Source organism: Simochromis diagramma, unplaced genomic scaffold, assembly GCF_900408965.1.
Source record: "Simochromis diagramma unplaced genomic scaffold, fSimDia1.1 OVJJ01000304.1, whole genome shotgun sequence".
Classification (NCBI taxonomy): Eukaryota; Metazoa; Chordata; class Actinopteri; order Cichliformes; family Cichlidae; genus Simochromis; species Simochromis diagramma.
The window spans coordinates 12,451,254-12,468,472 of record NW_024387030.1 but is presented as its reverse complement, the minus strand read 5'-3'; the positions used below and the strand labels follow the sequence as shown (position 1 = coordinate 12,468,472).

General features: G+C 41.6%; 1 protein-coding gene across 4 annotated transcripts in view; it reads right to left on the bottom strand.

Moving 5' to 3' along the window:
• The window catches only part of asap2a (ArfGAP with SH3 domain, ankyrin repeat and PH domain 2a), a 60,937-nt gene that overhangs the window by 30,674 nt on the left and 13,044 nt on the right, over nucleotides 1–17,219 (bottom strand). For all 4 annotated transcript variants that reach the window (XM_040041675.1, XM_040041676.1, XM_040041677.1 and 1 more), the window contains exons 2-4: nucleotides 13,391–13,463; nucleotides 5,767–5,912; nucleotides 3,847–3,921 (exon numbers count right to left, since the gene is read on the bottom strand). In XM_040041675.1, the coding sequence (XP_039897609.1) occupies nucleotides 3,847–3,921; nucleotides 5,767–5,912; nucleotides 13,391–13,463 (294 nt within the window). The remainder of the gene's footprint in view (nucleotides 1–3,846; nucleotides 3,922–5,766; nucleotides 5,913–13,390; nucleotides 13,464–17,219) is intronic.

The following is a 17,219-nucleotide window of genomic DNA, read 5'->3' as shown; positions in this document are numbered from 1 at the left end:
GCACGAACACATTCATTTTTCAGCGTCACAATGATCTCAGTAAAGACATAATGAGTGGAAAAAACACACACAGTGCAACACCATCAGACATGGATCGCCTCCCCAGAGAGCACAACATTATTAAGCAGTGTTGGATTATCTTGACAAAAAACAGAGCAAAATGTCACTCAAGAATCTTGGAGAACTATTCCTGAAGACTACATAAAGAAATGACAAAAAGCCTGAGAGACTTCAGGCTGTGTTGAAGAATAAAGATGGTCATAACAAATGCATTTCACATTTTCCTAGCAAAATACGAAGAGAAGAAGGGTGTTGCATTGCCTTAAAATTGACTTTTACACATGAAATCTTGATTCTCCTTTGTGATAAGATGGTCGGGGTTTTTAATCAAGTAACAGCAGTGACAGGTTGTTAAGTGTTAGCCCTCTAATCCCAGAGCCATTAGCTGCTGCCTCTTGCAGAGTGAGTTCATTGCACTCATTGCTGAAGACAGCACTGGCAGAATACTAACAGGGTTTATGTGAGCACCGGTCACCAGAAAGCCATTAAATCCTGAATTAAATCAAATGTAAAGGCTGGTAACTACTGAAGCTGCCACACCGCAGCGTTGAACGTGGGGAATTTTAAGAGACCAAACTGCATTTTTGATCTGCACTGAACGGCAAGAGGGAAGTACATTTCAAAATACAAAGCATACTTCTCATTTGTTGAGGTGTTACTGTTAGTTGCCCTCTTTTGTGTGTAAATTTTTGAGAAATGATCTGATCAAGATATACATTTAGCCTTAAATGCTGAGTAAAGAGTTACTGGCAGAAGTTGGGGTTAATCCTACCCATTAAAAAAAAGGGGGGGGGACTTATAGGTAAGACGGGCTTAAGGTGCTAAAACGGTAGGTGAGCTCAGATGTCTTATTCAGGACTGGTATAACATAAACAAGCATTATTTTGAACCCTAAATCATGCAAAGCCATTCTATTAAAGTCAAAGAACAAAATAGGGAAATCAGCACAAGTTCCTTTTATTACCTCAAGCACGGTCTGCTTTTGAAGCCACATTAATAAAAGTGAACTCAGGTTTCCGTCATCAACATTTATTCGAGGAGAGTTTGATTTGCTTGTAAAATTGTTGCATATTTGTTCCAAAAACACCACAACTCGTTTAAAATGAGCGTACAAATGTGTAAATCTTGTTCCTGCTTGTGACTGGTGAAGTACATAATTCCCATCCGCATTGCAATACATTCCTCCTCGTAAGCTCCTTTGATCTTTTAAATACATTACTCTTTAATGACATCCACATCAGCCAATTAATATATTATACTTCAGTTGTTCCTCTCCCTGTAGTGTAAACAGCCTGTCGTGCATGTCTGGACTTCTTCCTACTCCCCCACCCGCTCTCCTAACAGGTACTTCCCGTGGTAGTGGTGGAATAATGAATAATGAATGGCAATAAGGAAGAGACGAGGGAAAGCCTCTGGGCTGTGTAGGTGAGCAACAGGTAAACATTACTGTACATCTCTGTGACCTTTTCTCTCGCTGTAGAAGCCTAACTTCCAGGTTTAGTGACTACATCACTGGTGACATTTATACAAGTGTGTGTAAATGTGAGTGTGCCCTGAAGTATAAAATAACCAGCAGCTCATTAGTCCTTTGCCACTGGGGTAATGAGAATCATCTGTGGGCTAATGAGCAATAAGTGGGCAAGCATTGCGGATACAACTGGCTGCCAAAGCCGGGTGGGCGGGGTGGAGGGGGAGTGTCGAGAGAGAAAGGCGGAGATATCAGCAGAGTTAAAACAGAGACGAGAGGACAAAGGCAGGAAATCACAGAACAGAAAAGGAGATTGAAGCCAAAACGACAACACTTGAGGAAAGAACGCAAAAAAAAAAAAAAAAAAAAAAAAAAAAAAGGGGGGGGGGGGGCAGTTCAGGGGCCAGACAGCACAAAGTGGCCAGGGGTCATGGGGACAACTGGCTTCTCCATGGCAACCACCCTCATTAGAGCCGACTTAACTACATCATACCTCAGTGGAAACCAAATCTAATCATGTGCCTAGAGAGTGAAAGGTCACAGACCACTGTGGACAGTCTGATTGCATTACAGATTGGCAGAGACTGTTGATGAGTGTCTGTCTGGGTTTAGTCTGATTGGTGGACACACATGACCGTCTAGCAGACTGCATTAATACACAAGGCACAGGCCTGTCTATTAAACCTCAACACACTTTATTTCAGACCAAAGCGTGTTTGCAGGCATTAAACATTTCCTTGCTGCGAGTCTTTGTGTCACCCCTCCCTCGCTTACTGCAGTCTCCAAACGTAGCACTAAAAACCTGCGAAAATACTGAGCTACGGTCTTTTATTCCCACCTTAATTTACTGCTTTTGTTTTGGTGGCATTTCACGGTTGTTTAGCTCTTCCCCCGATAAAGACGACATTGTTTTGACACCTCGTAAAATATCAATAAAGACTCCGTTTAAGGACTATTAAAATAGTTTCCAGGTTTTTCAGAGCATAGCTGCACAGGCAGAGACCACCCCAGCTAACTTCTGATGCACACACAGTTAATTTCCTCTATAAGAAGGCTTGAAATGTCACAGAAAGCACTAAGTTCAGAGAAGAGCTTCAGGGTTTACTCCTAGTAGGCTTTCAAGAAGAAGAGTTTAAAAAAAATATGACTTTACAGGAGAACATATTTATTATTCTATACCTGAAAGGACTGCAAAATTAAACAAACCTTTGGCCCATGATGGGCAGAAAACTGTTTTGCTTCTCCAAGCTAAACAAGAAACACACAGTTATAGATTGAACCAGCCAAGCAAATGAATATTGTTTTAGATCTCACAACAGAAAAAGTGAAAGAAGCACTGCAGTAGATCCTGCAAACACATGCACAGTAACACGTTCTCAAACATTCATATGCTCCGCATTTCTATTCACGGCCTCTAAAAAGTAGCTTTGCATAATTCATGGTTCAAAATAATCTTTATTTATTTTCTGGGCCTTGTTCATCCTCGATCTGAAAAAGTCAATACATTATTAGCTAGCGCCCTTCTCCCTTTAAGTCAAGCATCTGATTGGCCTCCCCTTGCAAACAAAGCATATAAATAGCATGTTTGTAAGCAGCTGTGCTCCTGAGAGAACCTTATTAAGAATATCTGCTCTCACTGGTGTTGTTATTTGCACGCTTGCTGACCTTATGGCCATTTTAATATGAACCTGCACCATTGTAGCAGCAATTAAAGACATTAATAAATAATCACTCAAGCTGAGAGATTGTGGACTCCATCCTTCATAGTTTTGCATAACTACACAAAAACATTAACATTAATATTCATTCAGTCAGAGGCTGATTTTTTTTTTATTCTGCAGTTTGATGAATCAGCTCTGCTGCAGACAGGTATATTCCAGGAACTGCTTCATCCACCATCTCTCTCTCTTTCTCTCTGTGTGTTGCCAGCTCCACTTTTACTTTTTTGGGAACAGGAACGTGGTCTGAGATCAAAGCAGCGTGTTATTAACCTTGATAGCTAGACTGCAGCACCTAAAGGAGGGTAATAATTGTCCAGCAGCTTTGAACCACTCAGAAGGTCTCTCTGTACGTCTAGTGAGCCGTTTTCACTCTGCGATCTGGTTTCTTTGACGGATTAAACAACTGCAAGATGAATATGTTCATCAGCTGACATTTACATTGAAATTAGTGCAAGAACAACCCTTAGTGTCAGTCCACTATCGCAGAATAAGAGGTACTTCAGGGCATCATCCAAGAATAATGGCTTTAATATTTCCTCCTGTATAAAACGCAGCACATGGAGAGTAACACAAAGACTTGCTGTTTAGTTTCCTTACCCCTTTGACACCCTTCAGGTCTCCTTTCAGCAGGCTGTCCAGAGGGAAGGTGATGATGTTGTTCATGTTTTGGAACTGGAGGAAGTTGAAGAGAGACACAAATAAGAGTCGAAAGGTTACGTCAGAGATTTTAAGACAGCAGGAGACTGAAAGTCACTGAGACGTAATCCTTTCAGCAGTGTCCTGTGTGCTGCGTCTCCTTGCAGTGGACATACAAAATCCAGAGTATCCAGAGTTTCAGCTCTTCATCTTAAGTAAATAATAGCGTTGAAAGGCTAATGCTGCGCAAATAAAGAAGCAACTAGCAGACAAATTGTAACACAGAACACGTCACACAGGTTCAGTGGAAACAGTCACTAAACACTAAAAATAAATATGTGTAAACATCTACTGCGACAGCATGTATACACAACTGGTCATGTTTTACAATAAAAGCAGTGGTATGGATGGTTTCTCAGTCAAGGAAGGTTGGAAATCAGCTGAATCAGGTCATTCGTTTTGTTATTCTTTAGGCCTGCAGTATGTAGCATCTTAATGAAGATAAGGTCTCAGTCACACAGGCTTAGTTACGTGTTGGTGACCATTTGGCAGCAAAAACCTACTTGTGATAGCTTTAGTTGCTAGCAGGTTGCTGCAGTCGTCAGTAGCTTGCACAGAAGTCTCCAGATACTTGCAAACTACTTGCCAAACAGCAGTGAAACTGTGAAAAATGTCACGCCAACAGGAAGCAAATACTGTTCTCCTTCAAAATAAAAGTTGAAAATGTTCTGGTTGCAGCAGTGAGATAAATCTTTTACTTTGAAGGAGAATGCTCTCGATTTCTGGTTGCTGTTCCATTTTTTTCAAGTTTCACTGCTTCTCGGAGAGTAAACGGTGAGCGTTTGCAGAAAAGTCCATGTACATGCAAACTATAGGCGATCACTACAGTCTGCTAGCAACCAAAGCAATCACAGGGAGGTTTTTATTGCAGCACGCTCTTTGGGACTGATTATACTTGCTAACCAGTCCAGGAATGCAGATTTTTTTCCTGGAAACCATGCTTGCAACGAGAGTCACTGACTTAGCTCAAGATTTGTGTGCTTGAGACCTGAATTGATCATTTGTTCAACTGTAGGAGATCCTCTCTAACACTGTCAGATCTTACTATACAAAGTGACTGTCATTGTGAATCGGTGGCATCTAAACAAAAGTGAATTGAACGAAATGCTATTAAGATTTTAGTCTGAAATGGATTCAGGAATTGTTAAGCTTGTGAGAAAACATCGAGTGAAGGTGCAAAAGGGTTAATTACACATAGCTCAGTGTCTTGGGTATAAAAATTCCACCACCCTTGATATCATTTTCATTTTTAATCACATTTCAAACTTGTTAAAAGACACAAATTCTGCCTTTAACTCGGCTGTTTCCAAGCTGCTATAAAGGCCAGCCCCTACATGCAATCTAGGAACCCAGTGCTTTCTTAAGCTATTGGAGATTACATCTTCACATCCAGGTCAGGCAGAAGCTCATATTTCTTTAATATAAGACGCTGAGATCACACCAACACAAAATCTAAAGCTCCTGTTCTCGGTATGAGCTGATAAAGTGTGCGAGGGGAGCGACAGACCTCACAAGATGGAGTCAAATTTTTTTAATAAAGCGTTGGCTTTCATACAAGACCTGGGCTTAACAGATCAGGCAGTATTAGATCCAGGAGATATTTGGTGTTGCACTGGCTCTTCGGATGTCTTGATGGAAAAACTAGGGCTATGTCCTCAGGGCTTTAAGTTCAAGCTGGACTTGGTGTGTGATCAGTGTGTGTTAGAGAACACACACACACGGTGGAATAAACACAATTAAGGACAGCATGAAAATTTGTCTTTGTCCCAGAGGACTTTACCCACCCACACATACAGCCACATACACACAGCGTGAACTCACAAGGTTTTTGAAAAGCGCTGTGAGCTCCTTGGTGAAGACGGAGAACTTGAGAAAAGCCGAGCCCAGATCAGGATCGTCTCTGTACACACAGTTTTCTCCAAACTTCTCCAGGGCCTGAGTGTACTGCTCCTCATTTTCTACATGTGCTGAAAAACACACATATATACACACAGATTAAACAAAGTCTTTTTCTCTCTGATCCTAACAAGTTAAAAGTCAATCAATAAGCATTAATAATGCATGGCGATAGTCTTCCAGTGTAAAACAATCCAGTTTCCTTCCATTACACGGTTTTCCTCACACGTCTATAGTGAAGGTGGTCAGCAGGGACGGACCAAAAGAGATACTCACCCCCGGCACAAACCATAAATTCTACAAATTAACCCTACATGTTGATAAAATGTTTCAGTCAAGTTATAGTTGCAATCATTTTTGGAAAGAAAAAAAAAAAAAAAAAAAAAAAAAAAAAGGATGGGGCAGACCAATGAGGCTATGGTGAATTATAGAGACCAACAATACAGGAGTTAATATTTGTTATGTGCTATAATAACATGTTTACGTGTTTGTGGTATTACAAACAGTGCCCTCTGGTGGACAAACTAGTCAACACCCACACTCATAACATGGTTGAAGGGTGTTTCTCCAGTCTCTACTTCAGTTTTTTAAATTTTCCCTTTAATGACTGATATAACTGGCGATACCAATAGATGGACAAATGGCTAATATCTGCTGCCTGATAAATTGGTAAGACTTTATCCAGAGAAGTGTGTTTTCTTGGTAGGCTACAGTGTGTCTACACCCACTGGGCATACTCATATTTTATAGGTCGTACAAATACAAATGATGAGATAATTAGCCTAAACAGAATGATACACAGAGAGAGCAAATGTTCAAATGATATGCAATAATAATATTATAAGGCCAAGCGTGTGTTTGTGCTTTCGCTCACGTTTTTGAGAACTGGTCCCCATCTGAGGGTTATTTTTCAGCATTTGCTTTCATCTGTAGCAATGAACTCTTTTATCTTCTCCCCGCCTGCCATCTTTCCTGTTCCTACAATACCGTCCTCTTCACTCGATGGCATCGATGGACTTGATTTTGTCTTCATTGTCTTCATGCTATAGACTGAACAATGTTGGGTGGGAAAACTGCAGTAGATCAGCAGTTTCTTTTATCGTTCTTCCCAATTTTGACGCTAAAATTGACTGATGAATGCTTATTGTAACAATAAATGACAGAAATAAGGAAAAAAGGACAACTGGTCCCTTTTAAATGTGTTACATATACTTTAGCTATCATCTAGGCAAGGTCTTTATATAATATTTTGCCAATCTTATCTATATTTTGTTGCCAGTGAGTTGTGCAGACCTGGGATGTATGTATGCAAATCCTGACAGTTAGTAATCGGCAAACCGCCAACTCCGGTTCACTGTTCACAGTCGTCCAAAAGCACGAGATTGCCACCAGGAAATATCCTAGCGCCCGTGTGGTGAAAGGCTGCAAGAGAGAGCAAGCTGGACTACTACACGTAATGTCAGCATCTGATGGTTGCCGGGCTCGGTCACTATGTGCCACAGTTCCCACTAAGCCGATATCCCAGCGACCCTGTGGCAGCACTGATCACCACTGATTGGGCCGTCTCCGGACCAGTTCAATCTCAAGTTTTCTTTAATTTACTCAAATCCTCACTAAGGTTGTCAAAAAGAAAAAAAAAAAAAAAAGTATCAATACTCAAATATTAATAGAGAATAAACACTGATATTAAATTAAACAAGGTCAGGAAAATTCCCATTTCAATACCACTGAATAATTAACCAGTTATCAGAAATGTTAACCACAACAATTTATCCAAAGTTCAACTTTTATGCTCTTCTAACTTAAGTTGTTGTGACTTTAGGTATTGTGTTGTTGTACCCTTTGTTTATTACTAGGTTTTGTAAAGAAATGTTCATAATCTGTAAAATGAATGAAACCTCTGATGATAATCTGAAATTATTTTGTTAAATCTGGGGTGAAACTTCCTTGTGGTATCGAAAAATGTTATTGAGTGTTTTCCTGGGTATTGTGACAATACCATCGTGTCAAGCTTGCCATCCGGTTTTCAATGTGATCCGCAAGACACACACAAAAGGCCTCCCTCATCTAATGCCGCCTGCTGCCCCAAAATCTCAGAGTGCGTCTAAAATCGGTTTAATGTACCACAAGGTTAGGCCTAGGAGATTCCACTTAATGCACTTCACGCCACACTAGGCTGCTGATAACAACCAATGCCACTGGGACAGCCGTGGAGCCAGGGATGGAGCGCCAGGGGACTGTTGCTATGACGACAACTTGCAGAGAAACGCAACAGAGGTGGAAGGAAGGGGGTGTAAGTAGGAACAACTGAAAGAAAAAAAAAATAAGGGGATGTGGTGGTGGTGGGGGGTCTGAAATTGTGAGGATGCATGCCAAAAGACACCTGCAACCACATTATGACTCAGCTTTTAAGAGGTAACACACACACACACACACACACACACACACACACACACACACACACACCCCCCGAGCAACTGCACAGATGTTCCAGGTAACTAGATAAGCTCACGTCTTGGCCGCTGACGTATCCATCAGGTTATTAAAAGGGAAGAGCTGAAAGCCTGAGTCACTACCTGCAGGCATGCTCACGAGACGAATCTAATTTAAGCCACAAAATATCATCTGACGCAATAACAGAGGTCGATGATAAGAAAGCTGCCGCGAGACTCACAAGGGAAGTGGCAAAATGAGAAGCCTGGCGAGTATGTGTTATAATGAGACTTCCCCCCCCCCCCCTGTCTGTGGTCTGTGCAGAAATAAAAGACCTACAAAAATAAATAAAGGGGGAAAAAAACGATCTCATGTTTCGATAAAGTGATCAATTCTTCATCCAAAAAACTAAATAAATAAAAAACCAAAAGCACCAAATCCTCTTTTACATAACAAAGACCTGCAGTGAGATGGACCACACAAAGATGTAGTAAACTTCAATCACCGTCATGTGTCAGAAACCGACCACTGCCACACATCCACAGCCCGCTTTCCAAATCCGCTCCAGCTGTTTAGCTCAGCCAGGTTTCGAGCCAACAGGGCGGGGTCCTGTTGTTGTTTTTGAAGTGGCACATGAGAGCCCTACTCAAAGCTGACAAATAGCACAAACCCCTCCAGGGCAGCTTAGTGACTACATGTGTATTTGTTGTAACATGACCCAAACATGTCGTGCATGCAGCCCCGTAGTACAGAGCAGAGGGCGTGTGAGTTTACGTGGCAGGAAAAAACCCAACAAAGGACAGGAGAGACATTTTCCTGTAGTTTACACTGCAAACACAACCTGCTAATTCCTTGTTTACCTGCAGATGTGTAGACACTGAGTAAACATTTCCATGAAATAACACTGGTGTTCCGAACCTCACTTAAAGATATGCAACAACAGAAAATGGGGAATTGGGATTTTATATGATTAGAGCTTAAAAGATTCATTGATTGTTGCATTACATAAGCTGATTTTACCTGATTTTTATTGTTGCAGATCTAAAAGACGCCAACTCAGGCTCTGACGAGAGGTTACAGGGAAATTTCTCAGAGAAGACAAACTCAGAATATAACAAAGTAAGAAAACACTAAATGAGCTACAATTAGTGAAGAGCTGTCAGGCTGACTGTGAGTTCTTAGTGATTCCTCAGGCTATTGCACAGGTATGCAAATAACCACAATTCAGCCCACTTTAACATAAACCCTTACCCTTCTGCAAAAAAACTCAATGTGGGGAATGTTGTGCTTTTTTCTAGTCCGTATTTTTAATCTTAGTTTCTACTAGTGTAGCTTTGCATGAGTCACAGTTCATAATAAGTCATCTTTATTTAGCTTCTCCTGGTATCTCTGAAACAAGCTTTTTCGTGTTATTTGCAATAGATCATTAATAAGCAGTTTGAATAAACTGGCTGTTGAGCGTATATTGTCTCAGTAATGTATGAAGATAAGGAAAATAAAAGGATAGATGGTCCCCTCTCCTTTTGTATAACTGAAGTCAGTACTTTCATCTTCCTTTGAGAGTGGATGTTATTGTCTATTTAAAATCAGCATGAGAAATGGCTTAAGAAGTCGGCTTGAAAGTAAATGGCAGCATATTGTGCGTCAAAGGGAGAGAAAAGGATTCCTGTTGCTCAACCTCAGGAAATGATAAAGTTGCATTCACTGCAAGACAGAAGCCTGCTCACGCCTGTGGCATTCACCGCTGTATCTTTCCTCCTAAACTTACAACCACACACACATGTACAGCTTTCCAGGCGTCTGCTGAGGATTATCTTACATCCCAAAGGCTTGTTTTGCAGCCTCTTCCATTTCTCTCCCACACATGCGGGATTTAATCACCAGATAGCAACTTCCTCTCTCCGTCTCTCCCACACAGCTTCGTAAGTCCGGGTCAGCTGACGCTCGGCGACACAATGCGCCGGTGACCTCCGATCAATTCCAGATCTCTCTAAGGACCCAATGAAAACAACGCTGAGCAAAATGACCACAAGCACACAGAAAAGGAAGCGTGACTATTAATCCCACGGGACAGAGACAAGGAATCGCAGAGGCATGAGAGACAATCAAAGGAGAAAGAAAACTTTCCTTAAAGTTCAAGTTTGATGTTTTGCTAAAATATTTTTTTTTGCAAAATTCCTGGAACGAGGACAGTGAGTGAGATGACAGTGAGTGAGAACATGTGCTATAGTACAAATCCAGTTAGCTTAGAATGAAAACAGAAACTGGGGGGGTTAGCTCGGCCAACTTAACTTTGTCTAAAGCTACATTTCTATGCAAGCCAATGCACATGCCAATAATTTATTTTAACATTGATATACATATTTATATATAAACATAAATAATTAAATATCAATTATGTACCCAGCAGCTTAACCAGCTGCAAACTCCACTTATCTCAGACATTAATTAAAGGTAATCGTGTTAAAAGTTTATGGAGAATCTCATTTTCTCTGCTACCTGCAGACACATGATCAACTTCAGTGTTTCTCTGATGCAGCGTGGTCTGAGTTCTGCATTATATTCAGCAACTAAATGTCCTTCCCGGCTACAGGTACATCATCCCCCTCCAGTTATCCTCTGTTCAGCAGCTCTGACAAGCCTGTCCGAGCAGCTCTGCGCGATCAGCTCCTGCTCCTTCTGAGGTCTGAGATGCTGCTGCTGGTTTATTCATCAAAACCCACATGCTGACACCTTGACAGGTCTCTGCAGCAACACAGGGTTCTCCTGCTCATTTAAAACCACTCCACCTTTCTCGCTCCCTTTCCCATCTTTTTCTTTATCCACATTACAAACTCACCATGCACGCTCAGCCTCTCCGATTTTCCCTGAGATGGTAATTCTTTAAAAGAATCGTTGATTTGACCTCAATACAGTCTCTAAACCTTCAACATTCCCTCTGCTTACCCAGCTCCTCTTTCTCCTGATCGTTACAAAACGTTATTTCTCAGCCTAAAATATCTTTGCAGAATTTTGGAAGGAGTCAGTCAGCCATAGCAGGTGCTGAGGCTCCCTGCTATGTGTCACATTACTCACACTTTACCCACAACACCTTGTCTGGAGAACATTAAGAAAACTCAAGTGATCCTTTTTCCTCTATATTTATGTTAGAGCTTGGCTTTAGATACAAGTTGCATGGTGTCATTAACCACTTACAATCTAATTAATCTCAGCTGGTTTTAAAGAGCCAATAGGATCATTTTTGAGTGTATGTAGCTTGTTTCTGCAGGTAAAAGGGTTTGCAAAGCCGCCCACATGAACACTGCTCCTAAACTACAGTAGAGGGATTGTTTATTTACGGCGCTATGTAACCCATTTACATTACACTGATGTGCGGGTTAGTTTGGCATGCTGTCAAACAAACAAGGCGGCGCTGCCTTGCGGTCCAACTACGAAATATGCAGCCACTAGCGAGCAAGCCGAGCTTTCTGTAGACGGCTGCAGCAGCAAAGGAAGCAGATCGCTCATATTCTAAATCCTTAGCATTAGCCTGCCACCCTGAAGTGACAAACATTAGATTTAATGATACCGAGGTCTGTCAGACTTCGGGATAACACAACAACCTGGCAACGCTCATTTGGGACACAGGTGTGCTGAGTGAGGAAATACACACTGTTGGGTTGGTCACCTGAGAAACATAATAGTCACTTTTCTGGTTTTCTTGTTTTGATCACCACCAAATCCAAAAGGTAATTATCTGGCTTCACCTGCAACATACTCCACTATATTCCCCACATAGCAGCTAAATGTCTGTATACACTTAGCTGCTGGGCAGGGAGCACACTGAGCCACAACAGAGGAGGTCTGCAGCCGCCTAATAATAAAAACAAGTGCGAGTTAGCAAGATGTAAGCGACAAAAAGCCTGAAGTGAACTGGCAGATAGTAATTTAAACTGCCCTTGTCACAACACTCAGTGGATGTACCGTTATTATAGAAATATGGATCAATAAAACTTAAAGTATAAGATATGGCTTTTAATTTAGTAGCCTGTATTTGGAAAATATACTAAACAACTGTCATTATTGTGTTTCCATTTAAAAGTGCCATGTACTCGGCACATGAGGATCACACAGACATGAAACTGAAATCCTCTGGGTTATACTCAAAACACACTGGTGTCTGGGCTGCTTCTCCTTGATAATTGCTGATAACAAAAGGTGACCTCCATTCATGCGAGCATAAATAAGAGCATCCCCCGTGGTATTCCTACAGACAAAGCAATGTTTCTACTCCAAACATTTATAAAAACCGTCTGAAATGCAGCAACGTCCCAGTAAAAAGATTCAAATGAAGAGCCTACGGCAACATTTTGCAGCTTATACGCCTACACTTACACCTGCATGTAAGATCACACGGGACTGAAAAGTGCTGGACGTTATAAATGTAAATGCATGTTTAAGAGTGACGTGAGAACATGTGTGTCCATGCCTCAGCGGCCACATACAAACACAGGCTGTGCCCCTCCCCAGCTGTTCCTTCCGGGGGTCTGGATCAGACAGCTGTCCCTCCTGCCTGAACAGAGCTCACACTGTTCTGAAAAAGACGTGCTCAGCACATTGTTCAGAGGTCTCTCTCCCTCTCTCTCCATTTCTGCCTCTCAGCAGGGTTCTGTCAGGCAGGCCAAACAAAAGACACTAAAAAACACCCAACACTGGCACAGCCAGGAATAATGAGCATGGTAATGACACACACACATACACAGGGCTTAAAAGACAAACCTCTCTCTCCCCCTCAAAGACAGAGGATATACTTTATTTTCTGTTTGATTTTAAAAGAAAATAAAGACCAAAGGAACTGAAAAAAAAAGCATTTCCAGCAAACCAACCTCTTAAATATTTTTTTTACTAAATAAAGATGTAGAAATATTCTGCTCACTGCACTCCAACAAGGAGTCTCCTCCTAAAGGAGACTCAAAAGGTAAGACATAAGCATCTAGTCTTACTGCAAATTAACTCTTTGCTTCAGTGCTGGCATGTTAAAATGGTTCATAATATTTGAATCACGCAGCATTGTTCTTTCAGTAATGCAGAAGAGGCCGGCGATCTGCTGTGGTGATGGAGCGTAGTCAAGACTCACCTAGCCCAGACGTGTAGATAGCTTTCACAGACTTCTTCATCTTGTACAGCACGCTGCGATCCACATCCAGAGCCTGGACAGACACACAGAGAAGAGCACATTAAGAAGTCAACGTTCAACTTCGTGCAAATTTATGGCGTGAAAAAGATGGCGTATGTTTAGTCTGCATGAGGTCTTTACTCTTCTTCCAAAGGTAAGCTCAGTAGGATGTAGTGCAACAGTGTGCACAGAATACAGAAACACCAGTCTGTGCGGTGCTTTTTCCTGTGAGGTAGATGGACATATATCTGAATCGCTCATATTTGTGTGGAGATTGAGGTTTTGCAAGCAGCCATGCTTTGCAGTAACACAATGTACCACCTTTATTAAATGCGTACTGTTAGATAGTTACCTCCTAATCCCAGATTGTGCTTCTGCTCTGAATTGTAATGAGGCGTTGAGTGGTTTCGGTTTAGTCCACAACCTCAATCCACGCCTGTGTGTGGTCGCTACAGTTTGTGCGTTTCTAACCCACCGATGTGGCTCCTAGCAATGCATTATTCAAGGTAAAGCCAAGAATAGACCTGGGCTCCCTCATTAGTCAGTGTGTCAGTGTGTGTGTGTGTTCATCACTGTAACGGCTCGTAGGGCAAGAGCAGTGAGTAACTGAGGTCCATTGCAACAAGGGCATTTTCCCCGCAATGAATATATACACAAGTCTATGATTAACCAAAGTCACACACACATGCACGCACACACCTTCCCTCCAATGCATTCAGGCCAGTCTCACAGAGAAAAGCTCACACAATGCGCCACTGTGTCAGTGATGACAGGAATCTTTTGGGGTGAGGAGGTTTTTAGGAAATTAAGTTTTTAGAGACTTTATTAAGTATGTCCGCTTGACCAGGGCAAAGCCGGCGCCACTTTTCTCTGCCCCGCTCCCCGTCTTACTGACACCCATCAGATCCCCTCAACTCCCTGAAAACAAAAATAGACAATGACTCCCATTCAGCAATGTACTCACACATACTTCACACACACACGCACTTTTTCTACTCTGCAATTGCACAAGATGCGATGACAAAACTTATTAAATCCATAAATCGTTTTAATATCCAGGCTCCGAGATGCTGAATAACTGCTCAGCACGTCGTTTTCCCTGAGGCCACATCTCACCCACACTAACAGAAAAAGAGGAAGCGATGAGAGACTTTGAAGGGAAAGTGACAGATAAATTAAGTGGCACTGGTTGAGGGACAGACAGAATAAAACGCAGAGCTCAGAGAAAAGACAAGAACATTCACAATGTCCTCTTTCACTCTTCTGTCAGTACGGGCTCACAGAGGCCACCTATAAGGGTAAAGAGGGGGGACCCTGTCAGTCTGTTAGGGGATACAGTTACACTCATGGAAGAGGGAAAAAACGACTAATGGGGTGTGGGGGATCAGTCTTGAACAGAATGATGAAACTTTTATAGTTTAACAGCATTTTAATGAGTTTAATGAGCTATGACATTTACACTTACTTCAATGTAAAATCGATGTAACTTCAAAAAACTGTAAATAAAACAAAAATGGATAGAGAAACCATGAAACTAACAACTATTATGGAGCTGCCAGGTGATGATTTTAGTCATTGCCATCTTATGTCACGCAGGCTGTCACTATGTTAAATTGGACGCAAAGAGCACCAAAAACCTCCTTGTGCTTTCCGGCATATCACAGCTGCTTGCCAACTAGTCTGCAAACACTATCCAACCACTTGCCGAGCAGCAGTGAAGGCAAAAAAGGCTAAACTTTTACTTTCAAAATACATGACTGCAGCTTTAGCAAACAGCTTCACAGAAGCTGTTAGCAACCACTCGCAAACTGGGTGGAGGAACTGGTGACTGCCAGTGGACTCCCCACTGGTCTCTAGGCCTGTAACTAAGAGTGGGTTTGACGGAAAACCAGAGGGATACAACTTACCATTCACAAGGTCGGCCATATGAGTCGAGCCGAGGAGTCTTTTACAATAGGAAATCTCTTTTGAAACAAAAGCAGTCTACCCCTGATCACTGGAAAGCATGCTAGCTTAAGGCACTTTGGCACTGGCGTGTTTGATGCAAATCACTAATTTGCAGATGAGAAAATTAGTTAGCAGATCAGCAGATTAGCAGACTGAGGATGGAAACATAGCAGGAAGTTTATTTCCCACATCCATCATGAAGCAAAAAGAAACATTACCCCAGCAGGAGAGCTCTCAATCAACTTCACTCACTTTTAGTGATGAATGATTTAACCTTCCCTTATTAGCAGACACTGGTGGGCATTTTCCTGTTTCATTACTCTCTTTATTAACTTCTTAATAGTTTTTTTTTTTTAATATGTGCAGAACTGTTAACACAAATGCTAAACTAATAAGATACATGACACACTCCTGCCTTTGACAAATGCATTTAGTCTGCTCATTTCAGCTGAAAAATACCCCGCGGTCACGCTCACCTAGCCTTGACCCCTGAAACAGCAGCACATTATCCGCACTGTCAACCTCTACTTGGTGTTTCACAGAAGACCAAATCTCTCCCATATACAGTTCAGGCATTTTTCATGCTGTGAAAACACAGGCATGTGCAAAGTGCTAATATTTCAAATTTCTAAATATAACTGCTTTCCCCCCCTGAACATATGTGTTTATACAACTAAGCTTCCAGACAGCAGCGTCTGGTAACAGTAACATGTGCTAAAAATAAAATATGATGTATTTAACCAGAGGAACTGTGCAAATTAAAAGAAGCTTTTGCATATAAGTGGGACTTACAGTTCTGTGGTTTTAGTTCCTTCAGCTACCGTTAAATGACTCATCTGTAACATATGCCATTATCCCATTAGCTCTGTCTGGCTCAGACAGACTCTGCAGCTGTAGCTCTGACTGAGCTTCAATCGGAAAAAGGACTGAGGAAAAGTACAGCTTTCCTACAAAGAGTATCATCTCTGCATACGCCGCCAAACCAATTCAACTACACAAAGACTTTTAACCCAGAGCGCATTTTTTTAGTAGAGCTAATCTCACCTGGGGCTTGCCTTTGTCTACTCCAAGTGCTAAGAACGAAAGCCATAAAAGCACTCAAAGCATTTCTGCTGGTATCTGAGCTTCTGCGAGAGTGTAGAAGGCTTCCAGGAGGATCTCATTGATCCCCTCTTCAACATAAGGTGGAGTTAATGATTTTCAGGCTCAAAACATATCAAACATAGTGAGGGGTTGGCGCTTGAGGCGATATGATTTGCAATTTCACAGTTACCCTGTAACTCTCAGGGTGTCATGAAAACTGCCTCACGTATAGCTGAATTCATTTAAGCTAGCCAGCAATTTCAGAAAAACATGCTTGAACCTTTCATCTGCTTATTGATCATCTGAGGTCGAGTGTGTTTTGGTTTGGAGGACGAGAGGTCAAACAGAGGTGAGCTGCGGAAGCTAACACATGTGGCAGAATTTTACAGACGAGTTTTGTGCATAAAAATAAATAAATAAATAAAACATCTGTGTATGTTTAATTCATAATTTTAAAACAAGTGCAAAATGTGTGCTGCATGCACTGAGATAACGGTCAGGTGCAAGCTCACTCCAGTTAAGTTGAACAGCGAGTTCTTTAACAAGAGATAAGAATGATATGTTAAATTTAAAAAAATACACGACACAAGACGAGGTCGGTAGTCATGGAGCACTCTGACTCTGACTCAGCGGGACTCTCTGGCAATAAAGTGCATGTTTTCATGGAGGACGACGAGCCAAATGGATCAGATTTAACGCAATCTGTTAGTTTTGTGACTAAAGATTTTGGTGCATATGCTGTATCAGAGCAGTCAGATGG